Source organism: Coregonus clupeaformis, chromosome 9 (assembly GCF_020615455.1).
Source record: "Coregonus clupeaformis isolate EN_2021a chromosome 9, ASM2061545v1, whole genome shotgun sequence".
Lineage (NCBI taxonomy): Eukaryota > Metazoa > Chordata > Actinopteri > Salmoniformes > Salmonidae > Coregonus > Coregonus clupeaformis.
Genome location: NC_059200.1, coordinates 51,525,505 through 51,546,795, shown reverse-complemented (window position 1 = coordinate 51,546,795; position 21,291 = coordinate 51,525,505). Strand labels below are relative to the sequence as shown.

General features: G+C 43.5%; 1 protein-coding gene across 1 annotated transcript; it reads left to right on the top strand.

Annotated features, from left to right (window-relative positions):
- Positions 1 to 1,639: 1,639 nt before the first annotated feature.
- On the top strand, positions 1,640 to 17,201 carry pwwp2a (PWWP domain containing 2A). Its single transcript, XM_041886642.2, has 3 exons — positions 1,640 to 3,062; positions 10,751 to 12,677; positions 16,490 to 17,201. The coding sequence occupies exons 1-2, from the start codon at positions 1,924 to 1,926 to the stop codon at positions 12,648 to 12,650; spliced, it is 3,039 nt and encodes a 1,012-aa protein (XP_041742576.2). The 5' UTR covers positions 1,640 to 1,923; the 3' UTR covers positions 12,651 to 12,677; positions 16,490 to 17,201.
- Positions 17,202 to 21,291: the final 4,090 nt, after the last annotated feature.

Genomic DNA, 21,291 nt, shown 5'->3' with positions numbered 1-21,291 from the left:
GTGCTTATGGCATGGGCAGAAAGTCACAGTAAATATTGTACACATGCTTGATGAGATGGTGCCATAAGTGTTGACTGTACATACTTGAATAACTTATGTAATAAGATCCTAATTTCTATACCTAGCCTACTGTAGGCTACTGTTTTTGATAGTTCATCGAATTACATAATGCTCTTCTAAATGTAAAAAAATGCTAATGTGAAATGCTTAAAACATTTAGATGAATAGGTAAGTAAGTTTATTCAGGTATTGGTTACTCATTGACTCATACTGTATTACCTTTGATTTCATCACATGAGTCGTTGTTGTACTATGCTATGAGAACACATAAAACTCTTTCATGATTTTATGCTCAACAGTGTCCTTCAGCACAGAGCTAAATCATTTTATTCCCTCTCAAGGGTTGAATCAGTTTGAAGACTGTAAAACACACTGAAACATAAACTTTTATAGTGCACCATACTCCTTCAAAGTACCCCTTACCAATGACAAATGTCATACTTGACAAATGTATGTCAATGTCATAAAAATCAAATGTCATACAATCTTTCTCTGTTAGAAGTCATTTTTGTAAGGCGGTACTCTCAAAAGGGGTACTACTGTATCTCTTATGGATAATCTCTGATTCACACAAAGGACACACCTGTAACACAAATGCTCTTCCTCAACTGAAAATGTATTTCAGCTGCCTTGTCAAGTAATACTATTATCTCCCATCCACCCCAATATAATATCCAACGGTATTTCCTGCTGAGCTGCTTTGACAGTGCCTTCCAGAGGAACCACCCAAAGCTCCCAAAAGGAAGTTTAGGTCAAAAGTTTCACTATGAACACATTAGGCCTAGGAGTGTCTGCTATAGCCCAAGATCTATATCAGGGGTGTATTTCAGACACTGCCGGCGCTGCTATAAAAATCCTGTAAAGTATCCATTGAATAATATGGAGGAGGGATATAGCAATGCATTGTATTTCTAGAATTGATCCATTCAGACACAGCTTTTATGCAGACGTAAATGGATGCAGACCCCTCGTTTTTGGATCCTGTCTTCAGAAACTGAGAAACTGTAAAGCTGTAGCATTCATAGACCTACCGGCAAGTTTGGTTTCTAAAGGAGACAAAGATAATGTGAGAATGAAATAGCAATGTGCAATTGTGGCCTAAGACTTAAACCTTATAAAGCCTTGCACCAGACCAGTCAGCAATCGTGAAGCTGAAGGCTATGCCAAGGACCAAAGCCATTAATTGTGCCTGTTGTTGTTGTCATTTGGACAGTAAGACAAGGCTGCTCAAACCGAGGCTCCCTAAAAACATGCTACTTAGATAGAGCTACAACTGGAAGTTACTTTTTCGTAACAGGTTAGGAGAATTTACGCAGCAGGTCAAGATAATTGACTTTACATGCATTTATTGTATAATGTGTTTGCTTGCCTCATATGAGACATATAATGACACAGTTATGCATAGTTTATACTAGTGAGTCACCTCCTGACGAATTCGAAGTGACTAATAAGTGTTAAATGCAATGCATTGTGTGTTTCCCAGACAACATGTTTGAAGGGAGAGATAGAATTAGAACCAAAGACAAAAGGTCCAAAGTCAATATAGCTAGGCCTACTGTAGATTTTGTAACATCTCTGCTTGAACCTCGTTGATGCTTGAAAGACAATACAATATCGCCCCTTGTGGCAAAGGTTCACAAAAGGTTTATTTTATGCCTGCTATGTTAGGTGATGGTTAGACAAAGGGAGCCAATTACAAAAGTGTTTCCATGGGTTTCCTTTGAATGACGTGGATATTGACAACTCAACTACAACTTTATAGTTCGCTGGCCTATCAAGTGTTATTGGCTTTCAAGTGGGCGGGCTCTAGCGCTATCACAGGCAGAGGACGGGACCTGGCCGTAGAAGCAAAGCGGAAAGAAAATGGCGGCCGTGGCTGCGGAGCCAGGAGCTGATGCAGCATCAACAACAACAGCGGGGGACGGTGGTGAGCGCGAACCGGTGCCAGCTGTGCCGGGGGCCAAACTCGACTCCGATGCAACGCAGGAGTACGTGCCAGTAATGGACCTTGTTCACCAACTCAAGGATGGAGATGCAGTTCAGGAATGCAGCCAGGTCCAAATGGAGGTAGTGAGCAGGCCAGACCAAGCCGCGGGAAAAGCCCTCGCTGCTTGTGCAGAGGATGAACACATCGATACAGGCTGTCTCAGGGTCGGCGTAGAAAATACCGAGAACCATGCTCGCGAGGGCTATGGTTCGAAATACACCATGTCGAGGGCAGAACGTTTGAAACAGTTTTTTTCGCCGAATGTTGATCCTGCAAACGAGGTCAGTAAGCACGAGCCCTACGCCTGCCATCAGAATAGCTCCATCTCCGATTCACAGCCATCGGTGATCTTTTTGCATTCGTTCCCTGCGCATCCTGTGGCTACGGAGGCTGGGCTGTCGTTGGCAGAACCAGCAGAGCCCATGATCGATTACTATCAAAACACAGAATTAACCCAACCTACTATTATCGAGTGTGACTATAGAGCTTTAATCAAACCGTCTCACGAGACTGAACTGGAGCCCGAACCCGCAGATGATGCTCCTTCTAGTACCGAGTACAAGGCTGAGTCTTTGGAAGATGCCTTTCTTGAACATCCCCAGGACATAGACCATGTCGAGACTCTGCCAGTTCTAGAGACAGAGACACTCCTTGGAACACCCATGGAGACTGGATACATTTGTGACTTTTCGAGCATCACAACCCAGAACTCTCCGAGTCCCGAGCTTCCTGTAATGGCAGTGGGTCAGGTTCCCTCCTCAGCAGAACTTGGGGACTGGTGCTCACCACAGCGGAGTTTGGAAACAAACTTCCACGAGAGCGAGACAGTAATGAAACCCAGTCCCCCCATGTCCGTTGCTGAAACTGAGGAGGTACAGCCCGAGTCAGTGGACAACCTGATACTTGGTTCCGAAGTTCGAGTATCTCTGGATCACATCATCGACGACGCACTGGTGGTGTCCTTTCGGTTAGGCGAGAAGATCTTCTCAGGGGTTCTGATGGACCTCTCTAAAAGGTATATTATGATCCTTCTCAGAAATGTCTCTTATATTTAGTTTTTTACCACATTTGTTTTTCTATGTCACTTCCTGACACTTTTTCTGTCCCTTAGCTTACTTCTGGAAACACACCACTGATTTTTGTTTACTACTGATATCCACTGCACAATATGCACATACAATATTACACTACAATTCACACCTGAAAGATGTGGTGCTTCCTCATTCCGACTTGTCAGCTGTCAACAAAGGAAACAGACCTTGTGCTTTGCAAACCCCTGCCCCATCCTTCTGACCTAAACCGACAGTTTTCTACTCTTGCCAGGGGTCGAGGGGTCAAGCTCCGTAGTTTGACAACTCATCACAAAAATACAGAGGAACTGCTCTTATCCCCAATTATGTGAGCAGTGCTTTCGGTTTCAGTCTTTTCAGTTTACAAAACTAAACTTTGTTTCTATTTAAGAAGTCCAGGTATATCAGAGGTCAGCTGAAGAGGGTGATCACAGGCTCAGTCTGTAGTGTAAGGTCAGACTTAGAGAATGATGCAGTTGGTAGGGTAGTTGGTGGCTATGCCACTATCAACAACCCCTTTCGGATTCTATTTTATATCCTCCTTGTAATTTGTCTCCCGTCTCATCAACACCTTTCCTCCATCCCTCCCTTCTCTCACATTATCATCTGCAGGTGTATATTTTGGTTCATAATTAAACTTGCTGATATGCCTGGGAACTATGTTGAATATCTTCATTATGTTTAGCAAAGATGACATCAGCACACACAAAACTTTACCAAACTATCAAAAAGGAAATCAACACCTTGTTGTGATTTAGTTTCCCTCACAAGCTGCTTACAGCTCATTATGGAGTTGCTCTTCAGGACTTCATATAATTTCAGGGTATTCTTCTGGTGTTATACCATATACGCTATTAATACATGGCAGAATTTGCTATAACTTGGAAGCCACATTAGTGTAAGTTGCTATGATAAGATCCTGAGCAGCAGTCATCCCAAAGACAATGGCCAGTTCATTGCAATGACAAGATGGAGGCCACTCAAACCTTACTGCTTCATTTTCTATAGTACTGTAGATAATCAACATCATCCCCTCTCTACAAACAAAAGACTCAATTTTTAGATCGTCATTGTTGAGTCTAAGGGATCGGTTTATGGCTTTTGTTTTCCAACAGTCCCCTGAGTGCAGGCCTTGTCCCTGTGATTGGCCAGAGTCTGTTCCATAGCATAGGTCATATGGAATCATTGTTTTTCCCATTGGATGTGTGCTCAAGATGAGAAATGAGTCTTTGTCTTTGGTTTAGACTAACTCGCCTATAGACGTCGACCTGGTCCTAAAATAACATCGACTCTACCCGTCCCCTACTAAGGCACTTGTGTATGTATCTGGAAAGATGGGTATTAGCAACGATATGGTGGAAATTCCACCCACCTATCCTATCAGAGGGAAAGTTGGAGCTGCTACCATATTGTATATTTATCAAATTCTTTCAAATCTATGAAGTGCCAAGGGGGTAGGGGCTAGCTGTTGTTTCTGGCCCAGGCCGACTTTTTGCCTAGCTGACGGTCACCTGGTGTTGATGAGGAAGGAAAAGATGGTGGTTGTGTGTTAATGAAAGGTGATGGTTGATAAGGAGGCTGCTGTGAGAAGCTGTGATGGAAAGGCAAGGCAGTGGTGAGAAAAGGCATGTTCCTCTCTTGCTGTTGGCTGTTTCATTCATTGTGATCAGAGTGAGACACTCACTAATCCTTAACTCTCCAGTGCAATTTTACACTTGGTTTTGGCTGTCACAGAGGAATCTGCATCTTTCGGCGGTTTCAATTATGTTTATAAGTAGCAATGGAGGGGCTCATGGCCAGATTAGTTCTAGGCTACTTGCTTATGGGCATTTCCATCAAGAAGAACCCATGAGCACCATCATGTGAAGTTCATAGGAGCATGTGAAATGAAAGCGAAGTCTATATTTTGGGGAAATATACATTTTTCAAAAATGTTTAATCTAAAATATTAGGCATAAGTAAAGGCAGATGGAAATGGAGTCTTTTTACATTTACGTTTTAGTAATTTAGCAGACGCTCTTATCCAGAGCGACTTACAGTTAGTGAGTGTATACATTTTTCATACTCTTAGAAAACATCTACCAGAAAAAGTCTTAAAAGGTATCAGAAATACATCAAAACACAATGTTGACGTAAAAACACTGCCAACTAATATCAACACTTATTTAGTTTTGGAGAAATGGTTTACCTTCAAGTTTATGAAATATTGCCTTGTAATTCCGTTACCAAAAACACACATCTTTAAGACATTTTGTAATTTCGGGTAATGAAAGTTCACAGAAGTAACCAGTAATGGTAAACCTACCAATTTAGTATTTTACCGATATCAATTTTGTTAATGAATTAAGTGATTAAAACTCGTAATTCCATTACGGAATTGGTAAAGGAATTACCAAAAAAAATGTAACGTAATTACTGTAACTGAAATGGCTACAATGGAAAATCATAATAGTCAAACAGGTGGATCACATGCTACTGTCCTCCCTTCCACTGGCATACTGTTATGTTCAGCTTATAACGGTTCTCTTTCTCTTTGTAATTTGGTGGTCAAACCAAGAGTGATAAAACAGTCTGACTCTGGACAACCCCTGCCTCTCCCTTTTTCCTCGCTCTCTGCCCTTTTCTCTCACTCTCCAGTTAATGTCACCTCTCCCAGCTCTTACTGACACCTACCCATGAGCCCCCTGTAACCAGCATCCTAACCCACTGAGCACCGACCAACACCGGATGTCCATGGATGTTGAAAAGTAGTTTATTTGGTCAGTCCACCCTTACGTTGATGGTAACGTCCACAGACTGACTGGACCAAATCTGAACCTATCATAGACATATGTTTCACAAGTTTGGATAGTACAGTACAGTGAGTAGAGCACACAATACGGTACAGTCCATTACTGTAGTACAGTAGAGTATTGTACTGTACTCTACTGAACTATATTGCACTGTACTGAACCCTACCCTACTCTGCTTTGCTGTATTGTATTCTACTGTGCTCTCTCTACTGCACTGTGATGTCCAAACTTGTTAAACATGAGAATCAGGGGTCGCGTTAATAGTTCAGAAATCTGCATTTTCAAAAGGCAGACCATCAACAAAATCTGTGTTTTAAACCATACCACCTGCATTTTATATTGACAGTCAAGTGTTTTGCTTCAATAGAGTACTCAGGGGCGTGCAACTATAGTTTTCCTTCACAGAAAATACATTAGTGCAACACATTCGGCAGAAAATAGCTTAATTTTCATCAGATGACAAAAGAAGTGCAAAGCTATTTGGCTAGCAGCCACACAAGTAAATGAGCGTACAATAAAAAACGATGCATGGCCATTTCTAATGTTTATCATAGAAAGAATGTAGCCAGCTACATTTCCTAATGTTATGCTTGAAGTTAATCTGACATTTTACTGGAGAAAAGTAGGCTACACCGAGAAAAGTACCAGAGAAAAGTAGCTACACATTAGTCAGCACTGTCTGTTGATAGAATGCCCATTTTGTGAATTCTCATCTGAGTGTAGAAGTGCAACTGAAGCACAAAATTAGTCTGATGCCAAGCAGAACTTACAATATGAAGCATTTTAGATCAGCGTTTACAAAATGCAGCAAGATGACGCATAAGAAATAGGCATATCTTTTTTAGCGCAACCCCTGAGAATGACATTCATATCCATAGTTATGCATTTCTGGGTATTACAGATCAGGGACCCATGATGTAATTCCGTTACCGGGTCCGGATGTAAATCCACTTCACTTACAGACATCTTTGAATCTTAATTCGGAGCAGATCGTTTTTGGGAAATGTGGTTGCATAAAATCCTGAGAGAGATTTTACCGAAATTCCGTTACCAAAGTTTGCATCTGCATCTATCCACTAAATTAGTTTTTGTAACATTTTCAGTGGAAATTGTTAAAAGTAGTCCTTGTGCATAGAGTTATGGTTTATTAAACTTTTAAATCAATGGTTTTTGTTTGGCATACATTTTAAAGTGGAAAAAACGGAATCAAAGCGTAAATCCGTTACCGTGCAATTGCCCTTATGTAACTGCTAGGGAAACAATTAATTTTGAACCGCACACATCCCCTCCCATTTAAATAGATTGAACGTTTGAATGTAGGCCTAATTGCAGTAATTGAGTACAAGCATCCCAAACCTCGTGTTTAATATTATGCCCTCCAAAAATTGAGCTCAGGTGCATCCTGTTTCCATTGATCATCCTTGATGTTTCTACAACTTGATTGGAGTCCACCTGTGGTAAATTCAATTGATTGGACGTGATTTGGAAAGGCACACACCTGTCTATATAAGGTCCCACAGTTGACAGTGGATGTCAGAGCAAAAACCAAGCCATGAGGTCGAAGGAATTGTCCGTAGAGCTCCGTGACAGGATTGTGTCGAGGCACAGATCTGGGGAAGGGTACCAAAAAATGTCTGCAGCATTGAAAGTCCCCAAGAACACAGTGGTCTCCATCATTCTTAAATGGAAGAAGTTTGGAAAGACCAAGACTCTTCCTAGAGCTGGCCGCCCGACCAAACTGACTGGGAGACTAGTCAGGATCGAGGGAAAGATGAACGGAGCAAAGTACAGATAGATCCTTGATGAAAACCTGCTCAGGACCTCAGACTGGGGCGAAGGTTCACCTTCCAACAGGACAACGACCCTAAGCACACAGCCAAGACAACGCAGGAGTGGCTTCGGGGCAAGTCTCTGAATGTCCTTGAGTGGCCCAGCCAGTGCCCAGACTTGAACCCGATCGATCATCTCTGGATAGACCTGAAAATAGCTGTGTAGCGACGCTCCCCATCCACCTGACAGCGCTTGAGAGGATCTGCAGAGAAGAATGGGAGAAACTCCACAAATACAGGTGTGCCAAGCTTGTAGCGTCATACCCAAGAAGACTCGAGGCTGTAATCACTGCCAAAGGTGCTTCAGCAAAGTACTGAGTAAAGGGTCTGAATACTTATGTTTTTGCTTTGTCATTATGGGGTATTGTGTGTAGATTGATGAGGGGAAAAAAAGAATTTAATCCATTTTAGAATAAGGCTGTAACGTAACAATGTAGAAAAAGTCAAGGGGTCTGAATACTTTCTGAATGCACTGTATGTCACGCCCTCTGCATCCATTTTGCTGTCACGTGTTCAGAGTTAGTTATAACCCATTTATTGATGTGATTATGATATGCTATAGGTCAGGCCCCATTGGTCACGTGCATGCGATGCATACATGTGTGGCATAAAGAGAGCAAGTCAAGGGTTGAGGGAATATAGAATGTGTTTCCTTAACATAATGAGGTATTTCGTTAACAGAACTTTTCAGTCAGAAATGGCTGTAATTATGTTGCAGCTTCAGCAACACAGACAGCGCGATAAACACTTGAAGTTCTGTATTGGTCGCTGCAGCAGGGAGGAGAGCGAGACACCGGGTGCTAGTCACACAGTCACTCGCTGTCATTTCTTTTTAACAACACAGCGCAGCAAGTCTGAGCACAATCAAATCAATTAAGGTTGGATTCCCTCTAGTCATTTGTGTGTCTTAATTATTTAATCAAACAGTGCGCTTAAAGCATCAGACAAGCTCAGTGCATATAGTTGATTTGATTATCACACATAGGATGTTTCTATATATGGAAAAATACACATTTAAACATTTTTACAAATCGATTGGTCGAAAGAACAGACGACTCTGTCTACCAACATTTTTTTTAGTTGGGGACAGCCCTAAGGTACACAAAGGTAGAAATATGCAATATCTTTCTTTTGCATATTTGGGTATTTTTCTACACACTGGTTATTATTGTAATGAGCTCCGCCCCCAAACAAGACCTAATTTGGTTGTTCCGGACTAGACCAAATCTGAAACAATCATAGACGTATATGTTTCACAAGTTTGGACATCACAGTAGAGTTCAGTACAGTACAGGGCCCAGACGCCAAAAGCATCAAGGCTAAGTTCATCGTTAGAACCTTCATAAGAGCATCTTTACATTTCAGAGCCGTTTCCCAAACCGTCTTTATTAACATTGCACTTGCTTGACTGCTGTTTGACAAATACAAATATTCTCTTATCCATAATAATCTCATCATGTAGACTAACCTACCCACACATCCTATCCACACTGTATCTGCCAGCTATTGGCTCGAGCGCAGGTGCCAAGACCAGAGTAGGCACATATTTAACGCAACAGTTTGTGACAAAACTATAATTAGAGTTGAAAATACGAAGGAAACACATTGAACTTTAGATTTTTATTCGGTGCATTTTGTGTGCACTACGTCATCACGCACTGATTGTTGGCTGAAACACCACTGGTGGGTAAATGCGCATATTTTCTTCTGTCGCCAGTTGGATGGAAACCTAGCTATTGATCCATTGTTTTGTTGGTGGTTCGGTCCAATAGAGTTAGCATATGATAAATCTTGTCCTGTATTTGCGCTTGATGCACTCACTAATGCAGCATAGGGACACATTTACCCAAGGCCATCTATCTCTGTATAGCTCTGATCTCTGTATAGCTCTGTCATCTCTCTGTGACATAGGGATTATTTTAGGAGGTGCTTTGGTAGGAAACATAGTGTACTGCATATGATATCTCAGCCTAGAAACGAGCTAAACTAGGCCTATGTAATGGTAGTTGAACCTCTTGACCTATAGTATCTGGAGAATGTTCAGTAGGGTCGGCAGTTTTAAGATTTTGGTTGAGCTGAAGTTGTCATGGTGTATAGGGGTTCTTCTGGGGTTAAAAAATATATTCTGCCATGGTAACAACTGAGCCACCCCTGAAACTTTTATAGGCTTATTCAGATTTGTTCATTTTTGGTTCATGGTAGCGTTGAATTTAGGCTAGGCCTGCTTCATTGGAAGTGAGTGATCATATAGGCTATGTCTGGTTTGCTTTGCTTTGCTTTGCATGGCCCACATCTCTACACCTCCTTCTGGAATTTCATTTTGAAGAACACTCAGTCAAATAGAGAAAACAAGGCTGTTGTTAGACAGGCAGCGCAATTCAGATTTTTTTTCCCATTAATTGGTCTTTTGACCGATTCAGATCAGGTCTGAAAAAGATCTGATGTGAAAAGATCTGTGATTGGTCAAAAGACCAATTAGTGTAAAAAAATATCAGAATTGTGCTTCCTGTGTCAACGCAGCCCAAGAGATGTTGAAATGTGTGTCAGTTTCAACCCAAGAGTCAGTTCTGATCCCAAATCGTAGGGTTTGATTAACACAGTCATGGAGTTTCTGCTGCCACTTTCACTTGTAGCTGCCTTATTAAAACATTATTTGTCTCACTTTCTCTTTTAATGAATAAAGCTGTAGGGAAGTTGAGCATTAATATTGTAAACAAGGCTTGTTTTTTTCCCTTTGTTTTTAGGGCCTTGTGCACTCTAGTTACCTATGGTGATTTTGTGTTTTAGGCTGTGGGAGCTCCTTTGATCTTTTGCAACACTTAATTTAATCTTTCTTCTTTGAATGTTCAGGATCGAATTGCTTTAAATTAATGTCCTAAATGTACCTATATAGGCCTAAATGAGAAACATCTTGAATTAGCATGAAATCTTTGAGGAATATAAGACAAACAAAAAACAAGTTTAGAGTTTAGTTTTGACAGTTTCTAAATCCTCTAATTTTTCTCTTCTCAGGTTTGGACCCTATGGAATTCCAATCACTGTGTTCCCAAAGAGAGAATACAAGGATAAACCTGAATCTATGCAGCTTAAGACAGAACCATTCCAACCAGAGAAGGTGGAAAAGCCAGTCCAGGAAAACCCTGACAGCCAAGTCGTCGCAATCCCCGAACCAAACCCTGACCCCCAGCCTGAGCCTAACCCATGGACTTCAAAACCTCCGCCGCTGTTTCAGGAGGGAGCCCCTTACCCTCCGCCATTGTTCATCAGGGACACCTACAACCAGTCGTTACCTCAGCCGCCCCCCCGCAAGATCAAGCGGCCCAAGCGCAGGCTGTACCGCGAGGAGCCCACCTCTATCATGAACGCCATCAAGTTGCGGCCCCGCCAGGTGCTCTGTGACAAGTGCAAGGGGGCTGTCACGACCGTGGACAAGAGGGAGCCACGCAGAGGCCCTGGGTCGGACTCTAGGGGCGAGGACGCCAAGCGGAGACGCAACGACAGTGCAGCTACTGTCGGCAAGCGGCCACGTAATGACCCTCGCTCTGAGGAGAAGCGCCGTGCTGCTGAGGCATCCAAACGGCAGGCCTCAGGGATACAAGTCTCCTCTTCCTCTTCTCTGGGCCAGGTGAAGGGCGGAGCTGGAGGGAACAGGGTTCTGAGGGCAACCTCCACCACAACATCACCACCGGCCAACAGCAGCTCCAGAGTCCAGCTCAATGCCAAGAAAGTGCTGCAGAGCAAAAATGTTGATCACTCCAAGGCACGGGAGGTGCTGAAACTGGCCAAGGCGCAGAAGAGGCAGCGAGAGACTACAGTGGTCACTGGCAGCAGTGGCAACGCCAAAACCATGACGAGGGCCGCTGCCCTGCAGGAGGCCCACGCCCACCAGAAGGTCCACTTCACCCGGCGGCTGCAGCAGATCAGCGGGGTGGGACCAAGCAACGCCACCCCTCTCCCACCCAGGATGCGCATCAAGCCCCAAAGGTACCGTAATGAAGAGAATGACTCTTTTACATGTAAGCAGCTTTGCCTCGAGAATGTGCCGGGAAATGGCCGTTTGTCCCCTCCAAAGCCATGCGCGCCCCGCTGTACCTCCACACGCTCCTCCTCCTCCTCCTGCTCCACAGGCGAGGCCACTGCTGCTGAAAACCAGGGCCCAGATAAAGGGCCAGAACCTGAGCTCAGTCCTCAGCCCCAATCCCAGCCCCAAGTGGAACCCCCCACAGCCAAGGAGCACAGCGACCCCAAGGCGGAGCCAGAGGAGCAGGGGGGGCAGGAGGGGAGGCGGGAGACGCGCGGCAGCAAGGCTGGCAACCTTGTGGTGTACATGACCCTTAACCCCAGCCAGCCTGACTCCGCTAATACCTCCATGTGCAGCGTTGATAGTGCAGACGACTTAAAGTCCTCAAACTCAGAGTGTAGCTCTACCGAGACCTTTGACTTTCCCCCTCCCGGTGATTTGCACTCGCCCCCCGCCCCTGGCACGTCCTCAGCAGTCACTGACCCCTCGCCTGCACCTACGGAAGAGAAAAAGCCCCATAAATCTCAGAAAGTGTTTTCCAAAAATGTGTCTAAGTGTGTCTCTCTGGACGGCAGGAGCATTTGCGTAGGGGACATCGTTTGGGCCAAAATATATGGTTTCCCTTGGTGGCCAGCCCGCGTCTTAGGCATCCAGGTCAGCCGCAAAGATAATGGGCTCTTAGTCAGGCAGGAGGCCCGTGTCGCCTGGTTCGGTTCACCCACCACCTCCTTCCTGGCACTTGCACAGGTCGCCCCCTTTCTAGAAAGCTTTCAGTCACGCTTCGACAAGAAGAGAAAGGGCTTGTACCGTAAAGCCATCACAGAGGCAGCCAAGGCTGCCAAGCAGCTCACTCCCGAGGTTCGCGCCTTGCTTACGCAATTCGAGACGTGAGGTGGTGTGCTTTGGGGAAAAGGAAAGGTAGGCAAACATGCCCCCCCCTCCCCTCCCCTGCTAGTCACCTGCCATGACCCTCACCTTCCAGGGAGAAAGAAACTAAATATTTCAGGCAAGACAACCAGGACACAAAAAGGGACCGACTGGGTTGGTCTTATACACATTGCTGCATATATAAAGATGGCAGTGTATTTTTATTTTATCCTCCTTATCAAATTTCACTTATTTATCCAACCTGGTGGAAATCTGGTCATTTTAGATTTTTTTACAGAATGGTTGGTGATTGGAATATTCTCCTTATCTTAAATTGAGGCCTTTAAGTTTCACTCTATGTGCAAAGAAGCTTATGTCATCTTCTAACACCACGGGTTCATAGGTTTGCTTGATTTGCTGCCAACTGTCAATCTTAAGAGACAAAAAGTGTATTTCTTTCAGTCTATGCAACAAACGGTTCAGTTTCAGATACTGTGAACGGAAAGTTGCAGGATCTGAGCAGCAGTAAACATTATGTATCTGTGCTGGTGGAAGACATGTACTGTAGCTGTGATGTGACGAGGAAGTGGACCCTGGTGGATGGAAAGACCGAGCAGGCATAGGGGCTTAGGTACCTGCGGTATCTCAGACAGAGCTGACTGGCTGTGGGAGCGAGCTGGCAGGCCGGTAAGCTCTTGATCACCGTGTGGCACACTGCCAGCCAGGGCTTTCCAGACAGTTGAGCCGGGGTTGTGAGGATGTGCCTGTAAGCCAAAGTCACCTCAAGTGCCGGTGAGAGGAGGATGGTGCGCTGCTTCTAATCCCCCTCTGAAAGCAGAGATGGCCGCAGGGCAGTAGATACAGTACTGAGAGCGTGCCCGCTCACCTCCACCCCCCCTCATACCTCCCCAGTGCTACATCATTTGGTCCCCTTGGGCCTCTTATAGGCCTCCTCACCTCTCCCCCTGCCCCTGCCCCTTTATCGCTCCTCATCTGACTATGTCCTGTCTGTAGTCTCTATACCTAATGCTCCTCTGAGTTAACCAAGAATGTTTTAGTACTCTCTGGTCTTCCTATCTAGCTCCTTGATTTTGCATGCTGTTATACATAGAATGATGCCCAATTGGCCAATTGTTTTAAATTCACTGATTTTAATTGTCTGCATCGGGACATTTTAAACAAAAATGTTAGTTGATGCAACGATGGCTTACTATGAAAATGATATTGAGTCAACTAGCATTGACAGAGGGAAGCCATTTTAGTTACTCCTCTCATATACGTGTGGTATGGCACATTACAGGGATTGACTATTTTTGCTCAGTTATTTTGTACAACTTTTACTATGGGTTTGCCATGTCTTGTTGACTTACTAAGTAGTTCAGTGATTTCTCAGAGTCCAGCTGTTACTCAACCCTATTTGAGTTGGAATGTGTTTGACTTTATTTGGTGTGTCTGAACATTATCTTCCATCACTTCACTGCTTGGCTGATCTCATACGACTGCGAATCTTGATTTTATATATTATGTACAGTACAAACTGTATCAAATTATTTTCAATGGATTTTTATGATAAATAATGGAAAAAGGGTTTCTTTTGTTTGGCTGAAGGGTTGTGAGGAAAGGTTACCTCTCCTGTTCTGTAATTATGGGTTCACTTCAGATTTGACCATTTCATCACCAAACTGATGACTAATTACATTTCCTAAAGATGTTCCTGTTCATTTACCTACCTACCTATCCACTCTGACTAAATATTAAGGGACATACAGTAAGACCAACATCGCCTCACCTTTTCCCTTTTGGCCCGAACAGGTAGAGATCTAAGGCTTATTGCTTGGTAGAGCACACTGACATGACCATTGTTACAAGCAGAGAGAAAGTGTATTATTATGACGGTTGGCTGTTTCTTTCTGACTTCTATTTTGGACTTATCATCCGTTTGCAGATCAGAGAATGCTGTATAGGGGACAAAACTGTTGAAAAAGTAACAGTTGAAGAGTACTTGTGTAAATGTTTTCTGATGTTTTTAAAAAGTATTATAAATAAAATGTCAACTTCAAGAATCTTACCTAGTTGTCTTCATTTTAGTGCTCCAACTTCCATTAACACCTACAAATCCAATGCCATTTATAAGCCTTCAGTTTCACTTTGAAACAAGCTGGAATAAAAACATTGGTCATTTGGAATGAGATATTTCTATTGTCCCCTTTGTACTAAAATGGGGGCATTTTAAGTTGACAATGACCATGCCTTTTAATTGTGGCTTGTGGTCTTTATAATAGCTGCCATTAACTGCAAATGTGTGTGGGGCTTTTATGAAATAGCAGACCTGTAGAAAAATATTTGCCAGTCAAGCCCGTCTACCACTTGAGGCTATTGGTACATTAACAATAATGAGAGGAAAGGGCTGAATGTGGAGCATTTTTTGGGAGTAAAATCATTCCTTTTATTGAACAGATTTTCTTACCTGCAAACAGACATAGGTCATTGACATCATAGGCTAAAAGAAGCCATTGTTAGATGGATGTCAGTCAGTGGATCCAAAGCAATGCATCTTTGACTGGCATCATGGCATTTAACATTTAGGGGGAGTTTGATGGTTCCATCCTCTAATTGTTTGGTTGTAAATGAAATAGTACTGAGTTTTTGTTTGAAATACAAATGAAAAAGGCTACGTACACTGAGTGTACAAAACATTAGGAAAACCTTCCTAGTATTGAGTTGTACCCCCTTTTGCCCTCAGAACAGCCTCAATTCATCGGGGCATGGACTCTACAAGGTGTTGAAAGCATTCCACAGGGATGTTGGCCCATGTTGACTCCAATGCTTCCCAGAGTTGTCAAGTTGGCTGGATGTCCTTTGGGTGGTGGACCATTCTTGATATACACGGGAAACTGTTGAGCGTGAAAAACCCAGAACCGTTGGCAGTTCTTGACACACTCAAACCAGTGCGCCTGGCACCTACCATCATACCACATTCAAAGGCACTTCAATATTTTGTCTTGCCTATTCACCCTCTGAATGGCACACATACATACACAATCCATGTCTCAAGCCTTTAAAAAAAAATAATCAATCTTTAACCTGTCTCCTCCCCTTTATCTACACTGATTGAGTGGATTAAACAGGTGACATCAATAAGAGATAATTGCTTTCACCTGGTCAGTCTGACATGGAAAGAGCAATGTTTTGTACACTCAGTGTATATATCCATGTTCGGGAGCAGCATCCACATAACATTACGTAAATAAAGGAGCCGATCCACACAGCAGCAGCATTTCAAGGTTACCAAGGTTGAATATCAAGGACATTTGAATAATCTGTAGAGTGAATGCATGGCAGACCAGCACACTGCTGAAACGTTATCACAGATTACGATGACTCATTTGTGATGTATATCTTGGTTTGCCACTGTCAATCAGATACTTGTTAGGCTGAGGCATCCGTGCAGCAGAACTCAGGTATAGATCCCTCATTGAGACACACAGGACCTCTCCCAAAATGCCTTAGGGGTGTCCTTGAGCCCAGAAATGGTGCCATTGCAACATGAACAATGTACCGTTAGGAGTAGGAGGTTAATTCCTGATTTCACTCAAGATCACTGGAGTCCCCTCAAAAACCTTATGTTGTTGGCAACTGACCTACAGCCCTTATTCAGTGAACATTTTAGTATTTGTAGGAGTGCACTTCCTGTCATGTACCATAGCGTCTGCATTTTCAATGTCTCAGTTTTTTGATAAAAAAGCTTTTTTAATGGCATGCACTAAAACCTTTTGAATCTGCTTTGTTCAGGCCAAATACAGAAAGAACATGGATGAAAAGGTCCCTGATGTGTTCATTTCTCTCTCTGTCTTCTCTTCCAGTGCTGCAACGCTGAAGGGCTGCTGATGGGTCCTTTACACTGCCATTGGTTGAGAGACTGTCGGATGGAGACGTCAGCGACATAATTATTTTTATTTAAGTATCGGAAGAAGGAACATTTATATATTTATAATGAATTGCAGACCTACTCCACCTCTGGGCCTGTCCATCATGCTGAATACCATTTGATTTGTTTGAGCAGGCGTCCATGTCCACAAGCATGTGACCTTAGTTTGAGTGAGTACATCTGCAGAGTAGACGAGCACACAGGGTCTCTGACCATTATAGATATCTATTACATTTGTATTACATACATGTTGACAGGACACAGGATTTTGCAGGGTTTTTAGTATGTTGATCAGTGATCTTGAAATGCAAAGACAAAAAATGAATAAAAACAATACTATGTAAAAAAAATAAAATATTAATGCAATAAAGATTGCATGTGCTATGCTATTACAGTGCATTTGCAGAAGGCTGTGCTTTGTTGTGTTGATGCGGTCTTGAAAAATAATACTGGTGTCTCAAGCCCCGTTTATACCTGGTGCTAACTTGCGTCCTGTGTCCTGATCTTGTCCACATTCTGATAGTGTCCACATTTTTCAAGAGAAGTGATTGTGATCAGCTCTACCTGACCACCTCAGGAGGTAGTCGGGGACACGTAGCTAGATATCTTAGAAGTGTAAACAGATCTGGATTATCAAACCATTTAAATCGTCCCTCTTGACTCAAGGCAATATTTGTCTTAACATAGAATAGAAATTAGCATTAATACGCTGAATTATACCTTTTTTGAGAAAGGGGATGGGGAGGATTAGAACCTGTGACCTTCTGGCACTAGCTCAAGTCTCGTCACATATTTAAAGCTGTTCAGTCAGAAAGTTTGTAGATTAGAAATGTGATGTTAAAAATGTTGGTTAAGGTTAAAAAACAAATCTCAACTGGGGTTTGAACTGGCAACCTTGCGGGTCGCAACCAATGATACACACACACTATATATATATATATATATATATATATATATATACACACACACACACTAGATGACTGAGGGGGCACTGTTTGAAGCCACAGCGCCTCCATCTTGGCACTCCCCCACCGTTATAACGAATATTTTGAAAGCTTTAGAATTACAAATGGATTTTTCTTCATGTCTACATTTGTTTTATTCTATTACAGACACCTTAATGCATACTTTCAAATTATATTATGTGAGCTAAACATAAAAATAAATTAAGTACTTATGCCCCCACTACAACAAAATCCTTGAAAACATGCAATTGAAATACTGTAGAATTCCATTAATTCCTATTGAAGGTTGCTTCTTCTGAGTGCCAATATGGCCGACCGGTGGCTTCAAAGCCTCTCATCGCCCAATAAATAGCATCAGCAATCTAGGGTTTATATACATAATTTGTCGCAAACCGCATTTAACGCCCTCCATCCACCGCCAACCTACCTCCCTAAGGGCGTATTTCTATTTATTTTTCTCTCACCTGTAAGTCCAACCACTGACGTTCTAAGCTTTGCCCATTGAGCGTTAGGCCTAAATTAAATCAGATCAAGCGTTAACCGGCGATAGCCGACACCCACATAGCTGATGTTTTGGCGGTGTCGGAGGTGGAACTGCGTTGGAGCTGTCAAATCGGTGAGCAGCTGCTCTTAATCATTGCCACGAATCCACACCCGTCCCACTTGCATTAGAAGTTCAGAACAAGAAACTATAGGCTATAGTGCATTCGGAAAGTATTCAGACCCCGTGACTTTTTCCACATTTTGTTACGTTACAGCCTTATTCTAAAATGTATTAACATGTTTACAAATCCTCATCAATCTACACACAATACCCCATAATGACAAAGCGAAAACAGTTTTTTTGATAATTTAGCAAATGTATATTAAAAATATATTTATATAAACTCAGCAAAAAAAGAAATGTCCTCTCACTGTCAACTGCATTTATTTTCAGCAAACTTATAAATAAATATTTGTATGAACATAAGATTAAACAACTGAGACAAACTGAACAAGTTCCACAGACATGTGACTAACAGAAATTGAATAATGTGTCCCTGAACAAAGGCGGGGTCAAAATCAAAAGTAAGTCAGTATCTGGTGTGGCCACCAGCTGCATTAAGTACTGCAGTGCATCTCCTCCTCATGGACTGCACCAGATTTGCCAGTTCTTGCTGTGAGATGTTACCCCACTCTTCCACCAAGGCACCTGCAAGTTCCCAGACATTTCTATGGGATTGAGATCCTGGCTTTTTGCTGGCCATGGCAGAACACTGACATTCCTGTCTTGCAGGAAATCACGCACAGAACGAGCAGTATGGCTGGTGGCATTATCATGCTGGAGGGTCATGTCAGGATGAACCTGCAGGAAGGGTACCACATGAGGGAGGAGGATGTCTTCCCTGTAACGCACAGTGTTGAGATTGCCTGCAATGACAACAAGCTCAGTTCAATTATGCTGTGACACACCGCCCCAGACCATGACGGACCCTCCACCTCCAAATCGATCCCGCTCCAGAGTACAGGCCTCAGAGTAACGCTCATTCCTTCGACGATAAACGCAAATCCGACAATCACCCCCCGTGAGACAAAACCGCGACTCGTCAGTGAAGAGTCCTCTGTAGCTCAGCTGGTAGAGCACGGCGCTTGTAACGCCAAGGTAGTGGGTTCGATCCCCGGGACCACCCATACACAAAACATTTTTTTATGCACGCATGACTGTAAGTCGCTTTGGATAAAAGCGTCTGCTAAATGGCATATTATTATTATTATTATTAAGAGCACTTTTTGCCAGTCCTGTCTGGTCCAGCGACGGTGGGTTTGTGCCCATAGGTGACGTTGTTGCCGGTGATGTCTGGTGAGGACCTGCCTTACAACAGGCCTACAAGCCCTCAGTCCAGCCTCTCTCAACCTATTGCGGACAGTCTGAGCACTGTTGGAGGGATTGTATGTTCCTGGTGTAACTCGGATAGTTGTTGTTGCCATCCTGAACCTGTTTCGCAGGTGTGATGTTCGGATGTACCGATCCTGTGCAGGTGTTGTTACACGTGGTCTGCCACTGCGAGGACGATCAGCTGTCCATCCTGTCTCCCTGTAGCGCTGTCTTAGGCGTCTCACAGTACGGACATTGCAATTTATTGCCCTGGCCACATCTATAGTCCTCATGCCTCCTTGCAGCATGCCTAAGGCACGTTCACGCAGATGAGCAGGGACCCTGGGCATCTTTCTTTTGGTGTTTTTCAGAGTCAGTAGAAAGGCCTCTTTAGTGTCCTAAGTTTTCATAACTGTGACCTTAATTGACTACTGTTTGTAAGCTGTTAGTGTCTTAACGACCGTTCCACCGGTGCATGTTCATTAATTGTTTATGGTTAATTGAACAAGCATGGGAATCAGTGTTTAAACCCTTTACAATGAAGATCTGTGAAGTTATTTGGAATTTTACGAATTATCTTTGAAAGACAGGGTCCTGAAAAAGGGACGTTTCTTTTTTGCTGAGTTTATATACACACCTTACTTACATAATTATTCAGACCCTTTGCTATGAGACTCGGAATTGAGCTCAGCTGCATCCTGTTTCCATTGATCATCCTTGAGATGTTTCTACAACTTGATTGGAGTCCATCTGCGGTAAATTCAATTGTTTGAACATGATTTGGAAAGGCACACACCTGTCTATATAAGGTCCCACAGTTGACAGTGCATTTCAGCGCAAAAACCAAACCATGAGGTCAAAGGAATTGTCCATATAGCTCCAACACAGGATTATGTTGAGGCACAGATCTGGGGAAGGGTACCAACAAATGTCTGCAGCATTGAAGGGCCCCAAGAACACAGTGGCCTCCATCATTCTTAAATGGAAGAAGTTTGGAACCGCCAAGACTCTTCCTAGAGCTGTCCGCCCGGCCAAACTGAGCAATTGGGGTTGAAGGGCCTTGGTCAGGGAAGTGACCAAGAACCCGATGGTCACTCTGACAGAGCTCCAGAGTTCCACTGTGGAGATGGGAGAATCTTCCAGAAGGACAACTATCCCTGCAGCACTCCACCAATCAGGCCTTTATGGTAGAGTGGCCAGACGGAAGCCACTCCTCAGTAAAAGGCACGACAGCCCGCTTGTAGTTTGCCAAAAGGCACCTAAAGGACTCTCAGACCATGAGAAAACAAGATTCTCTGGTCTGATGAAACTAAGATTGAACTCTTTGGCCTGAATGCCAAGCATCACGTCTGGAGGAAACTTGGCACCATCCCTACAGTGAAGCATGATGGTAGCAGCATCATGCTGTGGGGATGTTTTTCAGCGGCAAGGACTGGGAGACTATTCAGGATCGAGGGAAAGATGAACGGAACAAAGTACAGAGAGATCCTTGATGGAAACCTGCTCCAGAGCGCTCAGGACCTCAGACTGGGGCGAAGTTCACCTTCCAACAGGACAACGACCCTAAGCACACAGCCAAGACAACGCAGGAGTGGCTTCGGGACAAGTCTCTGAATGTCCTTGAGTGGCCCAGCCGGAGCCCGGACTTGAACCCGATTTGAACATCTCTGGAGAGACCTGAAAACAGCTGTGCAGCGACACTCCCCATCCAACCTGACAGAGCTTGAGAGGATCTGCAGAGAAGAATGGGAGAAACTCCCCAAATACAGGTGTGCCAAGCTTGTAGCGTGATACCCAAGAAGACTCAGTCCTTCAACAAAGTACTGAGTAAAGGGTCTGAATACTTATGTAAATGTGATCAGTTTGTTTGTTTTAATAAATTTGCTAACATTTCTAAAAACCTGTTTTTGCTTTGTC